Below are 23985 nucleotides of genomic sequence, written 5' to 3' on the forward strand. Positions count from 1 at the left end.
ATTATTCATCTTGTGTAGCGAAAAAGACTAAAAAATTGTATAGTTGCGAAAAAATCTGCTAGTGTGTGAGCACAAATACAGTGTTTTAACTTTCCCATGCAATTTTTATCTAGAGTTGTTGCCAAAGCACACAATAGTAAGTGATAATAGCGTATTAGCGATTTTCTAAATCGCTAATCTGTCTAGAATTTTGTCATAATCTAAGACCATTATAATAGTCGTGGAGCTATTCAGCCGATTATCACTCAAAAAAAAAGGGGATATATTTACTTGTCAAAGTGATTCTTTTTATATTTTTATGACTGCAGGGAAATTTATTACTTCTCCCTTGTTCCGTTAGTACCTGTATAATATCAGCATGTACCGCTCTTCTGTGTTACACGTGGAAAGGGATCAGCGGGAAGTGACATTGACTGGAAATAATCATATTGTGAGGCGGAACCTCTACCTCCGTTATTGACATACCACGCGCGGAGTCACCTTTGATGGCTTCTCGGAACAGAGCTCAAAATAGGTTATTGTTCGCGGAAGAGCTTCGAGAGCTGTTGCGCCTGCTACGTTTCATATGGTGGAAGCAGATATTGGAAAATTCTGTCAGTAGTCGACATACGTTCCTACTCTCTTACAGTTACGACAGAAGAAACATATAGTAAATATTGCATCGCCTGGTTTGTTTCATATTTTCACATTTATAAATCTGTACAGTGTAACAAAAGAAGAGGACTCAGTGCAGGGTATGAACACAAAATAATCTACAACTGTCATTCTTCAGTTTCCAGCATATACGTGAGAGACTGCTGAGCGACCTGTAGAAGCTGACACAGAAGATACTTTACCATTGGTGAAAATTTCAGTACTGGGAAATGAAAATGTAAATGGAAGATACAGAACACGTGAAAGTAAGACACGTGACATGCACAACTATTACCTTAGACCGAGAGCGGCTACCATGGAGAACCGTCTCTGCTGGTGTCTGACAGCGGTAAATGTAGATTGAGAGAACACTATACCACATATCGTGCATGATCAAGCTACAGATGCTGAGGTCGCCCGTATGGTGGGCATCTGAGGCTATGGTTTATTTTATAGTGAATCTGCATCCAGTCTCCTAAGAAACACGTGTATAATTCGTAGGCTGAAGAAAAATTGATGAGAGGTTAACCCAGTATTACATCACCCAGTGTGAAATCGGGCGATACTGACATGACTGCATGACAGAACACTACCTCGAGCGTTGGAAAAAAAAAGGCTATGGACCATCACTACAGATGTGCTATCTACAGCATTCCTTCGACAGCGTTTGATGAGATGCAGACCGAAGTATGTATTTCTTAGGGCAGAACAGTTCTGACCTCAAACGAAACATGTCGCCTGCTATAAAAAGATTTTAAGAACCACTGTACGAAGTCTAATGTTAATAAATAGTGTATTTAGATTAATTTCTTATCCATTCAGTATCCTTTAACGGCAAAATATACTTGAATGGTTAATACGATATCCAAGAGAATCTTTCCCTGCATCATATCCGATGTACCGTTGTTGTGAAAGTTTACGATACCCTTTGTTATTGTGGTGATTATGAGTTCTAGATCAGCTGCATCAGAGCAATAGAACATCTGGAGTAATAAGATTCCTCAATTCATTCTTGAGCTTTATTCAGACTTAACCATTCTTAAGAGAGAGATATTCAAAATCTAAATATAGGTTGTAATTGGCTTTGCCAGGAGAGCTACACGTAAAAGCTGCCCAGCCTGTGACGTCCGACGTCTGTAACGACGTGTGGCCGCCAAACCCCGAGACGTCTGGATGTGGTTTCACCTTGAGTTCGCCACGTTTTGAACACACTTATCACGGCACTGCACTCCCCGAACACCCGACAAGTTCAGAAATGCTCGTGCCGAGCCCCCGGGCCATCAAAACCTGCCCTCGGTCAAACTCAGATAAATTGCGCGGTTCCCAGTTGTACACACGGACATCACGTTCACTGATATACTGTATGCGTATCTGACTGGCAGTCATTCCTCACCAGGTGACGCTACTATCGCCTGGACGGGTTTATATCGATAGTAGGTCGGTTTTCGAAAAGTTCTGGCTGATCAGTGTAATTTGTTTCCTAGGGTTTCATTTCACTCACCCTCGTACTTTCCCTACACTCTGCGAAACGGATTCACTTTCACTTATAATCTGTAGATTATTTTTTGTTTGAGTTTTAAGCATAGAGTATCGATATTAAAAAAACTGGAAGTTAGGTACTATTCGAACGATGTTTTACCTTAGCAAACAGTGAACGGCATAAAAATTATAACGCTCTACGGTGGTGAAGACATAACGATCAATACTGTAGTGGCGTTAGACCAAGAAGTGAACGGTCTGAATCTTGGTGGTGGAGGATATAATCATCATCAGTGTATCAGCAAATCAGTAGCCCCTAGTGCTATTCAAGAGAAAAAGCTACGCGTATATACAGAGCTCCTTTCCTCTCCCATAATCAGTTATAATAAAAGAAATAAAACCAAACACTGCACAACCAATCATCAACAATCATGTTTCGTACAACGCACTACACTGTTTGAAAATCAATCACATCTTTTTGATTAGATCAAATGATGAAGTATGCATATTTTCCGGAGTAAGAACAAACAGGTTTCCTGCGGTAAGTATATAAATAACTATATGCTGGAAACTAGCTTATCTGCTAATGACGTGTAGATGTTTCTGTGGAAATGCCGCCGTATAAATTATCTTAGCTACTACAGAGGTTTGTGCTTTTGAAACTTGAATACAGATAAACTTCTTAACGTTCCTTGAAATCTTTCAAGACACTGCTGATGGCGTAAAGGAAAATATTCTTCCACTTTTATCCGCATGTATCACTTTATTTCGCGTGTCTACCACAGTAAATAAATAATGCACAAAAAGAAAGTCATATCTTATGGCATAAAACAATTCAGTATGATATTTAACATTGCAGTGATGCGTGTGGTTTTGTGGTACCCATGATATTTGTTAAATTTGAAATGCCAGCGATTTGAGAGGCTGCGTGAGTGGCTAGGTAAGCACAGTAACGAGGAACCGTGTATATTCCATTGCATTTACAACTGCAAACCTTTCAACTAACATCATGGTATTCCTTTGAATAGTTACCTTCCATTTTTGAAAAGAGACACAATTTTTACAGTTACCAGTAATTTCAAATAACAATAACGTTATGGAATAGGTAGTCTGAAGGGAATAAGCAACAAACAACTAATTTCATTTTTTCACCGAACGTGTGTTAGCATGAAGGTGCACATTCTAAGCTATAAAAAGGGAACGAAAACCACTCATGTATTTGCTTAACCGCACTCTGAAATATTTGTTTGTTTCGAGTTCGTCCACCCTCAACATTTTGGTCGCGCCAACAGTTGGTGTTCGTATCTCCTGCTCATTTGCTTAAAACTTTGTGTTCGTAGTGCATCACAGTATTGTTTTGTGTTTAATGTATGACGTCTGAATTTAGATATTCATTTCATTTGTTTGGTCTCCAGGTTATTACTTCAACATCTTCATCCACCTCTGAATGTGATGTTGACTCTACGACAGTAGAAATGAAGAAAGGTATTCGTCAAGCAGAAACATAATTATGAAGTGCAGAAAAACAAACACTTTGTGGCGACGAGTGTATACCGTCTAAGACAAGTAATAGTGATGTTTGCTCTTGTAAACATGAATGTACTGAAAGATTAAGTGTAGACGACAAGTAACGTTTCTTGAAAACTTTGCCTGATGAACTTTGTAAAAATGAGATGGACACAATCTTAATCGGGTTGATTGATCTAAAATCTTCATTACGGAGGCTATCTCAAAGAGGAACACCACTTTAAAAATATATCATTGTTGTGTATCATGTAATGAAAGTCAATGAACGCATAACTGTGTCTAAAAATGAATTTAGTAGTGTGTACTACAGAAAGGATATAGCAATCTTTCGGTTCCATCACTTGATGGAGAGAAACCTCCAATCTAGAGGAAGGGACCATACAGATTTTGCACATCTTTAAAATATAGAAAGGTCTTGATCGCAAAGTTCTTTGTTAGGAATTACCCGCTTCAAAATTTCATCATTAGGGTGAAGCTGTGAAATAATGCGTACAAGTAAACTGACAATAGCAAACACAGAAATTTAAATTTTTGTCGTACTTTTATTGAAATGAAATCATATTTTGTAATGGTTTTAAACTGGAGACTTTTATGCGATCCAGGACTACACCATTAAGTTTTAAACAATTAGAGAAATCCCTTAATTGTGTACTGGTTCATATTTTTTTCAAGTTGTTACCTCTAATCTAGGCTCACCTAAATCGTTCTATTGTATGTTATCTATTACATGTCCGTCTTTTGTGATATGACCACATTTGGTGATACTTATGAAAAGTTTTATTTAGTGGTTGTTGTAAACTTATTCTGTCACAACGTAGATTTTGTTTCTTATCTATATCGGTGTTATTTTCATATTTTAACACACCAGTTACTGGCTGCAAATGTCCTGTGTTTTGATTATTGGCTAACGACCATTTCTGTAACGTTGTTTGCAGTACTTCCTAAGGACGCACATTTCACGCTGTCACTATATGAGTTTCTCCTCTATATAGGTAGCACAAATGTATCTTTGTCAAGTTGTTCACGAGGTTCTGACATGCACTTAATCGCAATGCACGGTTGTTTGTAAAGTTACTCTTTCACTTCCTTTTTTTATGATTAATGTTTACGCCACCTACTGGCCTTCGTTTACGTTTTTGATAACTCAATCGGCACCACAGTTTGAGACTGATTCTCTTCGAATAGACAACGGTACTGTCATATATGCCTACATAATATGAGATCTGTATCATATTTAGTTTATGTGCTCACTTTCGTCAGCTTTGTATTAAAGTTTGATTTAAATGTAAGTACGATAGTAATTGAAATTTCTGTATATTGAATACTAAGATGCATACTTAAGTTATTACGTAAATTTTGCTATCGTTAATTTTCTTGTACACTTTTTTCCATTGCTTCAGTCTGACGACGATATTTTAAAACGCTTAATAAAAACTGTGCAATCAAGATCTTTCTGTATTTCAAATTTATGCCAAATATTTCGGTTATAATAATAATATGGGCAAACCAGATTCCCATGTATAATAGGGCAAGCATGGACATCACGGTAATGGAATATCGAACAACATTCATGCTTTTATCGATAAAAACACATATAACCTAAAGGTTATTTACCCGCATCTGAGTTCATTTATGGTGGTACGCAACTTTCAGACAGATTTCAAACTTAAGCGTCAGAAGGAGAAACAATTACGGGCTTTCGAGAAAAAGATCCTTTAATTGGTTGAGCAGTGTGTATGTCAACTTCACCCACTGGCCAGTAACACCGTTTAATATTCAGAAATATAAATAGGAAAATAGTTATTGTCAGGATGTTAAATCATTCGTTTTAAATTTGAAATTATTTTTCATCTAAAAATGATGAATTTATTACTGAAAATATGAATTTCACTGAAGCTGAATTTTAATTTAATTCTAGATGAATTCCCGATATGCTGCGCAATTTTCAACGGTCTTTGCCTCACATTGTCAACATCAAAACAGAAGACAGTATTTAGTTGTTTATGGATTCAACTTTCAATTATTATCTCAAAAGTGTTGTTCCTATGATCACGAAATTTATTGCCGACACTTCGTATCATACATAGTCAGTAAGAGAACATGTGATACAAAATAGCAATCTGACAATACTTTTGTCTTTGTTATCTAGACTATGGCGTCTGCTACAGAGTTAATCGCAAGATTCGCTTTAGAGCGGGTATCCGAAATGACAAAGAAATCAGAATGAAAATTTTAATAATTTTCTCAATTTGGTCCGGAGATGGCGTTGACTTCAATTAAGTACTGGTTTATATATCTTCTTACAATAATGTCTCTTGTTGCTCACGTACAGGTTATCGCACTATACTGACTCCAAACCAGAGGACAACATGATGTTGCGCTCGAAGTGTGTGGCAATATGGTAGGCAGCTGAGCTGGAGCTTCCTTGTGTGTCAGAAGTTGTTTACTCAGTGGCTAAGCCTTGCCTCCCAGATTGGCGGTGAAACACTCCCCCAGCCGTCGGCGGTTACCAGGTGCACGTCCTGCCCTAACAAGGAGAGCGGCTCTCGTTTATGTGGCGTCAGGGCTTAGTCTACACTGCGGCGCTGGCTTCTGTTGTCTAGCGCTGACATAATGCCTGTTTGGTGCCGGTGCCGAGATCGTGCTTCTGCTGGAAGTGAGTCTGTATTATGAACATGAGGACCTCCACACAATTCCATTTATCAAATCAGGAACAATATATGCGATGTGGTACAGGCATTCAGCACCGCCTTCATAAGTACAAATTTTTATTCGTGTCATCGTTTGGTCGTATTTTAAATGCCAGCCGTAAAACCGTCGACGACATATCGTAAAATGCCCGCCAATCAAAAATCGAAATTACTTAAGGTAGATATAGAGTCTTTGTTGTTCTGTTTTATTTTTATACGACGTATATTAAATATATTTATCTCTGAAACGTTATTTCCACGTACAGAATTACTACTCGTGTACGAAATGCTCCGAGGTTATATTTTTAATAGTACTACAGCCCCTCAGGACATGTCATTGACGAAATATCAGAACATATATCGAATGAGAATAAACATTCTACGAAACCGAGAGATATAGTCAGCAACAATAGTATTTTAAGTGCCAATCATTAATCATCGACGTCATATCGTGTAAGTCCCAACAAACACATATCTAAATTATTTAAGTTTCATTCATTACACTAGGTCTCTGGACCCAGTTCTCACCAAAATTCTAAATGTACAGTGTGTCGTACCTCTACTAAATGTAACAGGACGATCATTTTTAACTATAAACAATTAAATGAACTGCCAGACGATGTTTATAAGGGGCAATCAAATGAAAACGACGCAGATGGAAAAAAGTAAGTACACTTTTCATTGTTACTGATACTTGTTCACTTGTTACTGTTACTTGTTCAATGTTACTTTCAAAAGTAACAGTCATATCCACTAAAACACTTATCGCACTGTGAGACAAGACGGTCAGTGCCTTTGTGGAAAAATGTTCCTGTTGCCTGTGGAACCATGGCTGTACCAAGGGGTGCATCTCTTCGTCTGAAGAAAATCGGGTGCCATGAGTGGCTCCAAATATACGGAAATCACATGTGGGGAGATCGAGACTGTGTGACTGTGCGTAGGCATGTAATGCCACATACTTCCAGAAACCTACCCACAAACTGTAGGATCCCTGATAGCAGAATCAGTGATGTATTTCGTTACAAAGACGGAGAAACAAGCTATTTAGCAGGTGGTCATAATGTTTTGGCTCATCAGTGTACATTTAAGTACGTATGCGTTGTGTACCCGTAAAACTCAATGTAGACATTTTCTGTGGAGTAGCATTGTTTACACAGCTTTTTTGGAGAAGTCAAGTTGAGTATTTCGTTCCTATAGTTACGCTGGAGTAAAATTATTTATTTTAGACTGTTTATCGCAAATGAAGATTCTTAAAAATAATTTTTTTTGAAACTATTCCTTCATTTTGAATAATTATGACTCAAGTTAACTTGTAGGACACCCTCATACAGCAACCACTGATACAAACTGATATAGTATACAGTGTGGTGTTGGTAAGTCTGTGATTAAAGGTGTGTGAAACAGCTGACCCGACAGTTTGCTCAAATGGGAAATCATTGTATATTTTAATGTATGTAGTTGTGATGGGAATGCTTTTATACGAGATTCGTGCCCATATTCTGGAAGCTCTCCAGTTGTTAATTCGCTGTTAATGTTTTATCTGATAATTTGTTACAATAAATGTAATATAAGTCATCTGTGTAAACTGGTGGCTTTGTGCGCGTAAACGCGTGTCAATTTTCCTGGCAAAAAGTTACGGTCACTGTTTTCTGGAATGAAAAAGTGATTCTTAACATTTATCAGGATGAAAAATGCTCCTATCGTAGAACAAAAAAGGCAAATATTCCAAGTTAGAGATGTAAAAGAAGGTAATTAGCTTTTCGACTTACCTGATAGCTTCAAAACCATTTAAATCAAAGCGTCTTGACGTATTCGCGCTTTTCCACTTGCCAGTATTAGTTTCCATGTCATGTAATATAATGCATCGTGTCATGAAAAGAAACATGATGTATGATGTCATATTGTTTAACATGACCTGCCGTCATGTCATAGAAGATGGAATTTGCTATGCCGTACAATATGACACGTGTTATAGATGCACCACCACTCTCTGATACTTTCTATTGTAGATGCGTCCCACTCTCTAGAGGCACTAAAATTTGCCTGTTCTTACATCGCTCACCATACGTATAAATGGGGGTGGATGTGGGAAGAAATAGTCCCCTCGGGGTGAAAAATCACCCCCTTGCCCTGGAAACAAATGGTCCTCCAGAAACTTTAATACCCCAGAAAAAAACTCTTTAGCTGTTACATGTATGTCCTTGAGCCGTGTGAAATTGTGTATTGTGTACTATGGCTATTGACTCTTCTACATCTTGGGCACAGGATCAGAGGCTGCAGTCTATTAATTGGAAGATGCAGGTGTGCCATCACCCTGCAACTAAGAAACCTCATTGCGCTGGCGTGGTACTTTTAACTCACAAAAAAGCGCGAATATGTCAAGATGTTTTGATTTAAATATATTTCAAGCTGCCAAAATAAGTCGAAAAGCTAGCTCCCTTCTTTTACATCCCTAACTCTGCCCAGGACATATTCGCCTTTCTTGTGCAATGATATGATCAATTTTCGCTCTGGTTCCCAACTTTTACTCTACCACAGTTTTGACATTAGACCATCACACCTTTGCAACCATTTAGATTTTTGTAGGTTCGGGCGACGACAGACATGGTGTAGATTTTTTTATTGTCTTTCGAACCATGTTGCTTGAGTTGGGCATCCCGAGTCTCGCTCCTCTACGGTTACCTGCCTAGTATGGTTGAACCTGTCCATTACAGCCTACTGTGTCCTCAGACCTCAGAGCACACAAGCCTAACCACCACGTCAATGTCACATACCCATGGGAACGAAATCTGTTACATATAAAAAGCAAACGATAATTGTCATAACCAGTTCTTTTAATAATATCCAGATTCAGCGTTTAAAATGCAAACAGTTCTACGAAAGACAGTTTCATGTGCAAACGCATGATTTGTTGCACGTAAAATCTGAACTATAAAGGATTTCTGAACACGTTTATTACAATTGTGGTAAGACTCTACTTTTCATTGTCATCTGCATAACTTTAAGCCATCTCAGCACGTGCGATTCGAGTAAAAACGCATTTTATTTGCATTTTATGTGCAACCTTAGACTGCTATATCGTGGCAACGGATAAAGCTTTCACAAAACAGGACGCCCATTAATTACATATATTTGAAGCGATTCACGCAAGTTTTCAACACAGAAATGGCGCGCGTAAGAACTCACAAAAAGCGTGGTTTTTGCACTTAAAATCCGAATGAAGATAAATTTTTGAAATCTGCTTATAAATTTTATGATAAGAATACATTTTTTTATTTGTTTGATAAGAATGAATTTTACGTCCGACGTTTATCTTGAATTTAAGCCATTTTATCTCGACAACGGGCAAATTCGATAAAAAAATTCTTATTGACTTTATCCACTTCTGTACCTTCGTGCGAAGTTTAACCGATTCGTACAAGTGTATAAAAGAGGCACGCTTCAAATATCACCCCCAAAAAACTTCTTTCCACGTAAAATCCAAATGAATCAAAATTTTTTCAAACAGTTAAAACATATCATAGACTAATTCTATCAGTCTCGCTGTAGTTCGGAGTTTTTGAACAATGACTGTTTTTGCACATAAAGGCCGAACGTTGCATACGCAAATGGTGCCATTAGCTGAGCATCAATTTCAGCCCTACTAATGCCTCTTGCAATAATAATTAATCGATTCGCACAATCTGCCTGGCGCCAGTTCTGATTCTTCTTTGAAAACTTGCTTAATATACTGTGACATAGCTACAATAAGACATACGTTGGAATGGCTATACAAATGGCATATCGTCCGGGCTAAATCGAAAACTATTTCTCCCATGTTCCTAGCTGATATAGGAACCGAACACGAATAAAACCGCCTCCAAACCGTGATTCTGCGCGAGACCTTCACATACAATTTGTTACAGTGCTTATGCAATCTAACGGTATCCAAGAAAGAGCTAAAGCAACAGCTAGTGAATTCTACGCTAGTCGTCTCGAAGAAAAGCATGAAAAATTAGCAAAAGAGCCAATATTACTGAAGAAAAATAACCGTTATCATGATGTGAATGATCATGAATATACTTTGGAGAGGGAAAATTATATATCATTATAACACGAAACCTATCGACGAGCGTTGGCTCTTTCCTACCTCCACCTATCCCATTCACATAAACTATGAAGCTAGAAACGTTACGGCGTCCAGTGAAATGTGGCACATCTGTAGATTGATCTTCTGCAGACTTCCCACATTTGGTTTTCGGGACGGAATCTACTTTATCGGCTAAGGTGGCGAAGCGATTAGACATTGGCTTGCATTCGAGAAGACGGTCGTGCACGTCCCCGTCCTGGTATCCAGATATAATTTTTCCGTTGTTTCCTTTAATCCTTGGGGTGGTTCCGTTGAAAATGATTAAGTGCGACTTCCTTACACATATTGCTATGTACTGGGGGAGTAGCGTGCGTTAATTAATTTCTATCGTGCCTACCAAATTGCAATAAGACAGAAGACCCAACGCTACTTCCCCACAGAAGGGGCGAGTGAACAACCTAAATGTTAGAAGATGGCTCGTCAATTGAAGAGAGCGGTATTCTCCATTGCATTTATGCCCTTATGAGTACGCTTTAACTTTCAACCAGTGGCCAGTGAAATTTAGTCAGTGAATAAAGCACAAAATACATTAAGCGACGTATATAACAGATGGAATCAGGGTGATTATGACGAATGTAAGCCACAGTTTTGAAGTACTCACTTTATTCACATTAGTTCAGATTTCGAGAGCTGTCTCAACACAGTATTCATCGACCCAAATGTAAAATATGGTATGGGATCTGGTGATGCTAAGAAGCTGGAATCTGTTCGATATTATACCAAGAACAAATTAAGTTGGTCACGTATCTACTAGTGCATGTAGAGCAGTTTGCTGGCAAATTATAAACGCGAATCAAAAGAAAAACGTTATAGTGTGCACAGAAGAAAACCGACTGCTGATACCACTGAACGAAACACTCTCAATCTGAACTTTAAAACAGAGTCCCATAATGCCTTACTCGGTACACATACACAAGATGCACTTTACCCCCTATACGACCTTTCCAGATTGGCGTTCACCGACAAAAGACCTCGAAACACCTCTGCATGTTCTAAGCTCAGTAAGTCACGTGTCCAACTACACTAGTGGAAAGTCCGTCTGCGGCCAACCATATTTGGTCGGAGTCATTTACATTTAACATTTGAATTATATTCACTGAAAATTATTTACACAAATAGTATTATGTTCGTTCATGAGATTCACCGTTATTGAGAAATCTTTTTCCTTTTTTTTGTAGACCATTACGCCACCAGAATCCATATACACTAGTCAGAAGTATTACTGTGTTTTTTCCTGCCGTCTCCACACCGTGTTATTTAAATGTTATTTTTATTACTAATTTCCAACTTATAATTCATTAAAAATACAGTCAAATATTATAAGGATTAATGCAGGACCCTAACTCTTCCGTTGTGAATGACTTGTTTTGGCACTTAATTTTCCAAATCAATTTACTCTCTTGTTGCAATATTCTCAGTAAATTCCCCCCTCCACCCCCCGCCACCCAATACACATGTTCAGCAGACGACAGCGCCACCGACGTGATATCGGCCTTATTATGCGACACTGTCGTCTGTTATTATATTTCCCAATTCAGAGATTGCAAACCATGTCTCTTCTCATTGCGGACGGGACGCTATACCTTTGTTAACACAGACTGTCGGGAGACGTTTAGGACACGTGTCGAAGTCTCCATAGTGGCTGTTCCAACAACACTTTCGGGTTGTTCACACAGTTAGGAGTTCGAAGGTAGTAGGCACATCGTATTAAAAATACGGTGCACTTAATTCTCTAAGTTATGCACTGAACGTAATTTTCTCAAGCCATATGTTAGCACAGAGAACTTTCCTAGGTACAGGACTATGAAATGGTGGGAACGGAGAAATTTCTAGGTTCAACTACCAGTTAATTGATAAATTCCTCAAAACGACGTAGAACTGCACAAGATCCCAAGGTCGTTGGTTTCAAAAATCCACGCCAAGGCGAGCGTTATGAGGAAGGACACTACTGGCCTGCACGACGGCCAGGCGCCTGGCGCAACCCCTGTAACGTCAGCCAGTGGGTGGGCGGACCGAACTGCTCCTCGGCTGAAAGCCTAAACGACCGTCGGCATTCCCGCCCCCACTCATGCTGGTAGCAGAGACCTTTTACTCTCAGAGGAAATATACAGAGTAGAAGCACCCGAGTTTACAAAACTACTGAGAGACGCCCTCTCGATCTCAGTGTCTTGCAGTGTTGAGTACGTTCAGTTCGTGGCAGTGCATTGTAAACTTTATCTCGTGACCAGCAGGCACGAAGTAGTATCCGCCGTTTGGCGCTTCATGTGTTCCTTTCTGTTGCCATAGAAGCAAACAAGCACAGTTACGCTCAGTTTTCATCAATTCGTTCGTGGTAGAACGCTCATGGTAAACCTGGCCGTGTTTAAGATGCAAATATTCTGCTTTCACCGCGAGAAACCAGCCTTTCGCTTTCATCATAGCTAATTCGGTAGTCTTTGTCTTGGTGCCCCCGTCCGTACGCTCGTAGCTCATTGCTCTTTACCGTAACTTGTTAACAGATTCATGGAGTTTATCACCAAAACCCTCTATTGACTGGAATAGTTATTATCTTTGTTCGTATTTTATGTCTTTCCATGTACTTCCGACTTGGCCCACAGCAAGCCTGCGGATCGCATGTGTAGTCCGAAAATGTGGACTGGCCAGTTACCATCTATTTGTATCGAGACTTCCTCTCATTTCAGTGTGTTTACGAGAATATATCTGCTGAGTCTTTTAGCGTAGTCTCCAATGATCTCTTCGTTTACCTATTAATTTCGATCAGTGTCGTAACCCCTGTAGTATGAGAAGAAGAACCGGACGCTATCACGGTCCGGAGAGCTGCAGATCATTAGGTGAGGTCATTCTAATCTGATGGTGGGGAAGACGGTGACAGACAGAACTCAAATATTTCTTTCATTTCAAACACTCCCTCCAAGCCAAAGAAACGATCTACCTATTCCCTGACTGAAACACACTCACAAACACACACACAAACACACGCACATTACACATATGTATCGTTAAATGAATTACAAGCGGCGTTCGGTAAGTAATGCAACACATTTCCTTCGTTGTCAATTTCGGATGGAAAACTGCGGAATTATATACTACGTATACGATATTGTAGTGCCTGTGTTATTCTGATTACGATGCAAAGTTCCTTTAGACATGCATGAATGTCCAAGGGAGCTTTGCATTATAATCAGAATAAGACACTCACCGAAATATAGTATTTATCTGCCAATATCCTGCAAGCGCCTTTCAAGTACAACGTCTGACCTGTACAGGAATATACATAATGGATGTACGAGTACAGGTCGTAGACGCATAGTTGACGACATATGGAAGTTTGGGTGTGGCCGTGAGTCGTGCACGGATAGCCAAATGGTAAGGCGAATGCTCGCGACAGTTGGGAAATCCGGCTTCGAGTCCCGGTCCGACACAAATTTTCATTGTCGTCATTCCATTCTACAGGTGATGGTAGTCCTTATTCGCAACTGCGAATTCTTTTGATGTCAACTGCGGAATTTGTTGCTGGACATCGTGGAATATTCCCGCTTCAGCCTCTATAGCTTCATGATGTGCCGATAGGTTGCAACTCTATACGTAGCCATCAAAATAGTGTCTCTAACGAGGGTACGTTCCAAGCAGAGAGCTGTCATTGAGTTTTAGATGAAAAAACAGAGCATCGCAGATATTCATAGTTGTTTGCAGAATATCTGTAGAGACTTGGCAGTGAAGAAAAGCACGGCGAGTTGTTGGCCGAGGCATCTGTCGTCATCGCAACAAGATCGTGCAAACCTGTTCGATCTCCCACGTGCCGGCCGGCTGTACACAGCTGTGGCTCCTGTAATGTTGGAACGTGCGGACACTCTCATTCTAGAAAACGGACGGATCACAAACGCCTCGCTGCTCAACTAGACGCGTCTGTTGGTACTGCTGACACTCTAATCCACCTCTTAGGGTGCTCATAGGTGTGTTCCCGCTCGGTTCATCGCAGTCCTAACAAAAGATAGGAAAGAGCAGTGAAAATTGGAAATTTGTGGTAAGGACTATGTCACCCAACTGCTGAGGTCATCGGTCCCTAAGCTTACACACTTATTAAACTAACTTACACCAAGGAAAACACACATACCCATGCCCGAGGGAGCACTCGAACCTCCGACGGGGGGAGCCGGACGAACCGTTACAGGACGCCATAGATCGCACGACTACCCCGCGCGGCTAAAGAGCAGTGAAGGACCATCTATGCAGAATGGCTTGCGCGGTACGAGGCTGATCGTGTCAATTTGCTGTCGAACATTGGCACAGGCGATGAAACAAGTGTTCATCACACAGACCATAGAGTGTCACCACGCCACATCTCCTACGAAGAAAAAGTTGAAAATTGCACTCTCATCCGGTAAAATCATAGCGATGGTCTTCTGGGCGTCTGAATGGTTATTCTGTTTGATGTCCTCCCTCAATGTGAAACGATCAACTTTGAAGTGCACTGTGCTACTCTCAGGAAACTGAGGAAACGACTTGAGAACGTTTATTGCACAAAAATGAATACGAATGTCTCTTTCTCCATGCCAACGTAACGCAACGCCTCACCCACGTCTGCGCACCTGAGAGGAGCTCATAAAACTTCATTCCAATGTTCTTACTCATTCACCCTATAGCCCGGATCTCGTATCTTTCGACTTCCATATGTTTGACCCGATGAACGATGCACTCCACGGGAGCAGTACGTGGATAATGGGGAAGCTGCTGATGCAGCTGGTCGTTGGCTACGGCGTCGACGAGTAGAGTTGTACCATGCGGGCATAGGGGCTCTCCCAGTAAGGTGGCGTAAGGCCGTCGCATCGATCGGAGATTAGGTTGAATAATAGGATTTTGTAGCTAGAAGAGATAGGAATGATATGGCTTGTTGGAATCCTGAATACAATCAACCCGCTTTCAGAAAAAAATGTGTTTCGTTACTTACCGAATGCCCCTCGTATAATGACTGAAAACAATGAAATCAATACGTGATGTGTCATTTACGTGGGAAATCTGTATAAATCTACTTAAGTAACATAATGATTAAGAAGATAACTCACCTTCTAATAGACCCAGGTGGGGGGGAAGATGTGCGGAGGTGCTGGCGCCAGGACGGGTACATGGCCCGTGGCAGCAGTGGAGTGCGACGAGTGTCCGCGCGGCTCTGGCAACGAGATGGGCTTCAGCACCAGCAAACCTGCCTGCACCTCACCTGGGCCTGAACAGAAAAAACTATTCTCAGTCTTTTGCCGATACCGGAAAGAAATTTTTTGTTGTTTATATTGGCTCGACCCAATTTGTCAACGAAGAATTACAAATACCACCTCTATTTGTATGTAGTAAGGAAAGGAACATGGATATTTAGGGTTTAATACCTTGTAGGTGACGATAGTTTGAGAGATGATGAATTAACTCTGAATACGTAAAGATTAGGAAGACACTAGGCCGTTGTCTTTTAAAGGAACCAATCCAGAAGTCGTGTTAAGTGATTTACGGAAATCTTGTGTAGAATCTAAGTACTGGTTGCTGAACGTGGATTTGTATAATATTACAATGCCTTAACCAACGGACCGCCTCGAGATACTCTGTATAACCTGTATGACTTGCATTGATTGTGTGTAACAGAAATCTCCGTGTTCAAATACTCTCTGGCCAAAAGTATCTGGACACAAATTAGTGGACAGTAATGTGGAATGTACCCACACTTCACCTTATGACGGCTTGAACTTCACTGGTACACTTATAGTGACTTGTATGAATGTCTGTGGAAGAATGGAAACCTATTCTTCCTAAAGGACCGAAACCAAACACGACAGTGGTGTTGGACGCCGGGGTTTCATCCCAAATTTTTCCATTACGGTCACGTCGGGACTCTGGGCAAACAGTTTCATTTCAATAATGTTATTGTTCACAGACTTTTGCCTCATATATGGTGCTTTATGACATAGAGCCTTGCTACGGTAATACAATCATCATCTCCGAATAGTTCCTCTCCTGTATGCAGTACACAAAAGGCGTCCACAACAAGACTACAAAGAACACCCCCATATCATAACAGCGCCGCCTCCGTAGTTTACTGTTGCCACTGCTCTCGGTAGCAGGTAACGCTCCCCAGGCATTCGGCAACCCAAAATCGTTCCATCTGATTGCCGCAGGGTATAGCGAGAATCATCACTCCAAATCACTCCCTCTCCAGACATCTGCTGTCGATTGGCGACTCTGTGTACATCACCACAAACCTCCATGCAGAAATCAGTCGCCTACGGGGAGCTGCTCGATCATTGTACCGCATTCTGTCTAAGACGCTATACACAGTCATTGTGCTATCAGAGCTCCTGTTAACGATTTGGAACTCGTGACTGATTTCTTCTGCAGATTTCGAAGCTCGACGGTCCCTGTCCATCAGTAGATGAGGTCTGTGAGATCTAGGTTGAGATGTGTTTGTCCTTCCGCGATTCCATTTCAGAATCACGTCGTCAACAGTCGACTTAGGCAGCTTCAGAATGCTTGAAATGTCCCTGATAGGTTTGTTACTCAAGTGACATCCAACGAAATATCCACGTTCAAAGTCACTGAGCTCAGTTGACTCACACGTCTTGCTGTTACTGATTCTCTACTGACAGCACAATATCCCCCGCTTCCCTTTATATTGGTGGGTGTGTCTCTCGTGACATCTAGTGCTCAGCTCCTCTTTACATACATTATTGCATGAGGAGAGTTGTATATTGGACAACAGGGAAGTATAAGGGAATAATCGAAATCGAAAGGATTAGTGGATAGACTGAGGGGATAACGTGTGGGTCATTTATCACATGCAGGAATGGAATAGACAAAACCAGTTTACATTAATGCACAAATATCTCCGATTTGGTTAAAGGATAATCGAATAACGTGCAGCTGTATAAAATCGTACTGTAGACTGAAAACTGAACTTATCATTTTACACAACATAGAAGTCAACGGAAACTTATGCACTGGATCAATGGCTTCCGTTAAAATGTCGAGCAGAGAAGAGGTTGTGACACTTCTGGAATATAAAGGAAGTAATTCCTAAATTTGCGGCTATCTATAACCGATATGCAAATAGCTTTATAGTGTTTCATCTCACCAGTAGGGTCTTTATATTTCTGTGAAACTTTTCACTTCTACGCGGATAGAGTCTCTACAATCGCTATTCTAGGTAAAATAACAGTGCAGTAATAAAATAAAAATGTATTAAATTAGTTAACCAGGAGATGCCTTCCATCCAACATCTCAGTAAAAATTATATTTTGCATGTAATTATAGCAGTACTCAATTAGCTAATGTGAATTTATTTCTACCATGCCATAACTAAGAATAAATCATCCAGGGCTATATTCATTTTGTATAGAATATACCAAATACTATAATATAATAGCTAGAATAATAACGTCATATATATTGTGTCTCAGAAGACAAGGACTCTCGTATAATATGTATGTCCAGCGATTTGCTGCTGAAAAGGATAAGGAAACAGCAATGGCTGTGGTCGTGGGGACCAGGGCCAAAACCAGTGGACCAATGTAGTTGGTATCGTCTGCCCAAACGCTGGAGGAAGGGGGGAAAGGGGGGCGGCGGGAGGGCGTTATTTTATTAAATTCAAAAGGGATTCTTATAATTGCATATCTTGAAAAAATAAAACAATACTTGAGGTCTCGACTAAAATGTGGTCTAGTGGCCTGCAATACGAAGGAACACGTCATCTTTCATGAGGCAATGACAAGTATTTCGGCAGTGGGATACTGATGAATCTGAAATGCTTTGCACTGGCGTGTCTTCTCGACTCACCATGTTTGGTATCTTTTACCAGTCATACTTTCTCAGATGTAGAGAATTTCGAAGTACAGTTGTTTTGATACGAATGAAGACTGACTTTTATTTTACAGAACTTTGTGCATTTCTTCTCAGCAATTTATACTGTATTGTGAAACCAACGGCATTTCACACTTCAGAACTGAGTCCTTTCATCCTAAGGCCAATGGATTCGCTGAAAGATTGGTACGGACATTCAAGTTACACATGAAGAAGTTCGTCAAGTATTACAATAAAGACAATAATTTATTGATCTTCCTCTCTCAGTACATTGCCGGTCTACACCATGCATAGAAACTTTATGGAATACCGATTGAACATTAATGTCAATTTCAAAAACACTCGCACATCCACAAGCTGAGATTCAATAACGGTTGAAACAAAATATTTTGGAAATGAAGGATCTGGTACCCATTTCAAAGTACACACGAGGAGAAAGGAAATGGGTACCAGGGATAGTCATGGAGCTGCTTGGCACTGTCATGTATTAGGTTAACCGTTCAAATGGAGTAGCAACGCGCCATAAAAAACAAGTCAGGCCACACTGCTCTCACATGCATATAGGGAGAACTTTGAGGGCCTGAAACCAGAAGACCGGTACATAGCCAGTCATCTGAGGGACATTCAGATGCAGCATAATACAGCCCCTGCCAGCGCTCTAGTAGCGGACCCTGCCTGCAAACAGAAAGGGATGGAAGTGGACATTGCATCTCACATCTCAGACCAGCACTTACCACTCACTCACCGTTGTTTTGAGTGGTTTTTCCTACGATGCTATTAGCAATACACAGGGGAACAACATACATGCACCCACAAAATATGCATGCCACCAACAAAGGAAACCGACTGCCTTTAACAGCTTCCTTCCCCTCCCCCGCAGGGGGATGGATTTTGTGCGCCTGGCTCTAGAGGTGCACAACAAACTACCAGAGACCGCCACCACACAGGCATACCACTCGCCTGGCGCCTCTCAGTTCCGGACAGCAGCCAACAGATGGCACTCACTTCTTCTTCTTCTTCATGTGCCGTCTCCTCTAAGAAGGTTGGCTGTCATCATGGCAATTTCTGATCTTGATTTGGCTGATCTAAGGAGTTCTGACGTTGAACAGTTGTACCAATTTTTTAAATTGTCAATCCAGGATGTCCGTCTTCTACCCCTCGTTCTCTTCCCACAAATTTTCCCTTCTAGTATTATTTGCAATATTTTGTAATTTACTCCCCTAATAACATGGCCTAAATATTGTAGCTTCCTTACTTTAATAGTTTTAATTAATTCTTTTTCCTTTCCCATTCTTCTTAGGACATCTTGATTAGTAATCCTCGACACCCAACTAATTCTAAGTATTCTTCTATATGCCCACATTTCAAAAGCTTCTAAACTGTTCATGTCCTTCTTTTTCAATGTCCACGCTTCCATTCCGTATAATAATTTTGAGAATACATAGCATCTTAGCAACCTCATTTTTGTGTTTAAACAAATGTCTCTCGAACAGAATGCATTTTTCATCTTATTAAAGATACTTCTGGCCTGTCCTATTTTCGATTTAATTTCTTCTGAGCTTTCAATCTCCTCATTTACAATTGTTCCGAGATATTTAAATTTACGTACTTGATCGACTCTTTCCCTATTGATTGTAAGATTTTCTTGTTGGTGTGTTTTAGATATCACCATGAACTTAGTCTTGCTTACGTTAAGAGTCAAGCCAAATTCTTCACTTTTTTCTGCGACTTTGTCAAGAAGTAATTGTAGATCTTTGAGGTTTCCAGCTAGTAGTGCAGTGTCATCAGCAAACCTAACATTGTTAATGTTTAGCCCATTCACTTTAATGCCAGCTATTTCATCTGATAGAGCTGCCTGGATTATGTCTTCTGAATACATATTAAACAATAAGGGTGAGAGAACGCAACCTTGTCTCACACCCCTCTTTATTTCTATATCATTCGATAACTCATTTTCTACCTTCCGGGTTGCGGTTTGATTGTAGTAGAGGTTATATATAATGCGGATGTCTTTCTTATCAAGTGTTTTCTTTTCTAACAATTCTATGAGATGATCATGACGAACTTTGTCAAATGCTTTATTATAATCCAGGAAGCACACATATAGTGGCTGGTTAACCTCCATACATCGTTGCGCTAATATGTTAAAAGCAAACAATGCTTCTCTTGTACCGAGGGAACTTCTAAAACCGAATTGTGTTTCACTTATACCTTCTTCTACTTTTTTGTATATTCGTTGGTGTATAACTTTTAGAAATATCTTTAAGGTGTGACTCATTAAGCTTATTGTACGGTGATCATTACAAGTTTTGGCATTAGCCTTTTTGGGTAATGTAACAAAGGTAGATGTCAACCAATCCCTAGGAATAATTCCCGAATTATAAATATCATTAAACAATTGTACAAATATATCTATATGGTCTATTCCTATGAGTTTCAGGATGTCATTTGGTATCTTATCCGGTCCAGGGGCTTTTCCTGTCTTTGATTTGTTGATAACATGTAATATTTCTTCTTTCGATATGCTTGGTCCTCGTTCTCCGATCATGTTATCATAAAATTTTTGATCTTTTCTTGTATCTTCAAATAGTTCTTTGACATATTCTGTCCACCTGTCCAGTTTACCTTTAACATCAGGAATTATTTTGTCATTTTTATCTAACAATAAACTTGTACTTTTCTTTTTATTAAGTCCAGCTAAATCTTTAACTTTTTTGTGTAAGTTGAAACTATCATGTCTTGTTTCATAACTCTCAATTTCAGAGCATTGTTCCTTGTACCATTCTTCTTTTGCTCGCCGTGTTTCTTTTCGTATTTCTGCATGTAATCTTTTATACTCACTTTCATCTCTATTTTTAAGTATTCTTCTTTGTTCCATCAATTGTAATATCTTCTCTGTCATCCACTTCTTTTTCATGTTGTCGTGTTTGGTCGCCATTGTGTTTTTACATGCATTATTTAATGTGTCTTTTATAAGTTCCCATTTGCCATCAATGTCTTCTGTTTGATTATTCTTTATCCTAACTAATTCCTTATTAATCTCTTCAGAAGTCTTTTGTTTAGTCAAGGGGTCTCTTAGAATAGTTGTATTTATATAGTCCTTCTTTTGTTTCTTTTGTATGGCTTTCAGTTTCACATGGAACTTTGCTACTAAAAGGTTATGATCAGAAAATATATCAGCTCCTGGATATGTTTTCACACCATGAATAGAATTTTTGTACCTCTTGTTTATAAGTATGAAATCAATTTGATTTCTGCAAACTTCTTCATTACAGTCTCTTGGTGATTTCCAAGTATAAAGTCTTCGTTTAGGGAGTTTAAAAAATGTGTTTGTAATAGACAGATTGTTTTCCTGGCAAAATTGTGACAGCAAATCTCCTCTTTCATTTCTTGTTCCTAAACCAAAAGGTCCAATAAGATCACCTTCACTTCCTTCACCTATTTTGGCATTAAAATCTCCCATGATGATAATAATGTCTTTGCTTTTTGAGGTTCCTATTGCTTGTGTTAATTCTTCATAAAATTTTCCTATTTCTTCTTGGTCTTTGTCGGCTGTTGGAGCATAGATTTGGATTAAATTAATATTTGTTTGTTTCGTTTGTAAATGTAGACTGATTACTCTATCTGAGATTGGTAAAATGCTTTTGACAGATTTACTAGCATACTCATCTAAAATTATTCCTACCCCATTCCTGTGCTGGCTATCAGAATTTCCCGAGTAATATACTTTCATGTTGTCAATGGTCATTTCTCCTGAGTCAGGCCATCTTGTTTCACTTACACCCAAAATGTTAATTTTTAGGCGTTTCATTTCTTGTATAACATTATTTACTTTGCCTGGTTGGTATAATGATCTTACATTCCAAGTTGCTATTGTTGCATTATTTTTGTATTTACTTGTGGCACTCACTAATCGGGATCATTTCCTGCTTCCACCACCAATTCCATCAGTGCATCGCATTTGTCCACCAATAGTGTTGCCAGCCACCAACCAGAGATGTCAACAGTGGACTATTTCGCTTCTGTCTCGTACTGAGGGGGGTGGTAATCCTTCTGCCAATAGTCACAAAAGCTGAGGCGCCGCCAATTCACACACAGTTCCGTTCCTGTACCTCAGCCATTTCCACTATGTGCTAAAATTTTGTGCATTAAGATACAGAGCAAATTTACATAAGCTTTGTACAGAGGAGTAAAGCGTCGACTTAGCAGTCACTATTTACGGAAAAATAGTTACAGTTAACCGAGTGTCTACATAATTACTTTCATAGATGCAGTATTATAGAATGCCAAGAGACAGCCAAGTTATTTATGTTTCATTGCATTAGATGTAGGACATCTAGTAGAGTTTTGTAACATACTCTTAATAAATGTTATTGATTATCAACTTTTACTACGTTGCCATATTCCTTTTGTAGTGTCGCCCTGTCAAGGAAGTGTTCAATTAGTAACACCAACGTATAAACTGGCACCTGTTTTATTCTACATCTACATGGATACTCTGCTAATCACATTTAAGTACCTGGCAGATGGTTCATTGAACCACCTTCACCATTCTCTATTATTCCAGTCTCGTGTAGGGCGTGGAAAGAACGAACACCTATATCTTTCCGTAAGAGCTTTGATTTCCCCTATTTTATCAAGGTGATCGTTTCTCCCTACGTAGATCGGCGTCAACAAAATATTTTATCATTCGGAGAAGAGAATTGGTAATTGTAATTTCGTGAGAAGATTCCGCCGCAACGAAAAACGCCTTTCTTTTAATGATATCCAGCCCACATCTTGTATCATTTCAGTGACTCTCTCTCCCATTTTTCGCGATAATACAAAACGCGCTGCCCTTTCTTTGAACTTTTTAGATGTACTCCGTCAGTCCTATCTGGTAAGGATCCCGCACCCCGCTGCAGTATTCTAAAAGAGGACGGACAAGTGTACTGCAGGCAGTCTCCTTAGTAGATGTGTTACAGTGTCCTGCCAATATAACGCAATCTTTGGTTAGCCTTATCCACAACAATTTCTGTGTGTTCCTTCCATTTTAAGTTGTTCGTAATTGTAATTCCTAGGTATTTAGTTGAATTTATGGCCTTCAGATTTGACTAATTTATGGTGTAACTGAAGGTTAACGGACTCCTTTCAGTACTCATGTGGATGACCTCACTCTTTTCGTTATTTAGGGTCAATTGCCAATTTTCGTACCATACAGATATCTTTTCTAAATAGTTTTGCAATTCGTTTTGATCTTGTGATGACTTTACTAGTCGATAAACGACAGCTTCATCTGCTACAAACCTAAGACGGCTGCTCAGATTGTCTCCCAAATCGTTTATATAGATAAGGAACAACAAAGGGCATGTAACACCACTCTGGAAAACGCCAGAAATCACCTCTGTTGGACTTGACGACTTTCCGTAAATTACTACGAACTCTGACCTCTCTGACAGGAAATGACGAATCCAGTCACTTAGCTGAGACAATAGTCCATGAGCATGCAATTTCACTACAAGCCACTTGTGTGGCACAGTGTCAAAAGCCTTCCGGATATCCAGAAATATGGAATCAATTTGAGATGCCTTGTCAATAGCACACAACACTTCACTCGAGTAAAGAGCTAATTGTGTTTCACAAGAACGATGTTTTCTGAATCCGTGTTGACTGTGTGTCAATACACCGTTTCCTTCGAGATAATGTTCGAAC

General features: G+C 39.7%; 1 protein-coding gene across 1 annotated transcript in view; it reads right to left on the minus strand.

Moving 5' to 3' along the window:
- The window catches only part of LOC124722431, a 210485-nt gene that overhangs the window by 23760 nt on the left and 162740 nt on the right, over positions 1 to 23985 (minus strand). The window contains exon 4 of the mRNA XM_047247594.1: positions 15522 to 15679. Coding sequence (XP_047103550.1) covers positions 15525 to 15679 — 155 coding nt within the window. The 3' untranslated portion in view covers positions 15522 to 15524. The remainder of the gene's footprint in view (positions 1 to 15521; positions 15680 to 23985) is intronic.

Source organism: Schistocerca piceifrons, chromosome X (genome assembly GCF_021461385.2).
Source record: "Schistocerca piceifrons isolate TAMUIC-IGC-003096 chromosome X, iqSchPice1.1, whole genome shotgun sequence".
NCBI lineage: Eukaryota > Metazoa > Arthropoda > Insecta > Orthoptera > Acrididae > Schistocerca > Schistocerca piceifrons.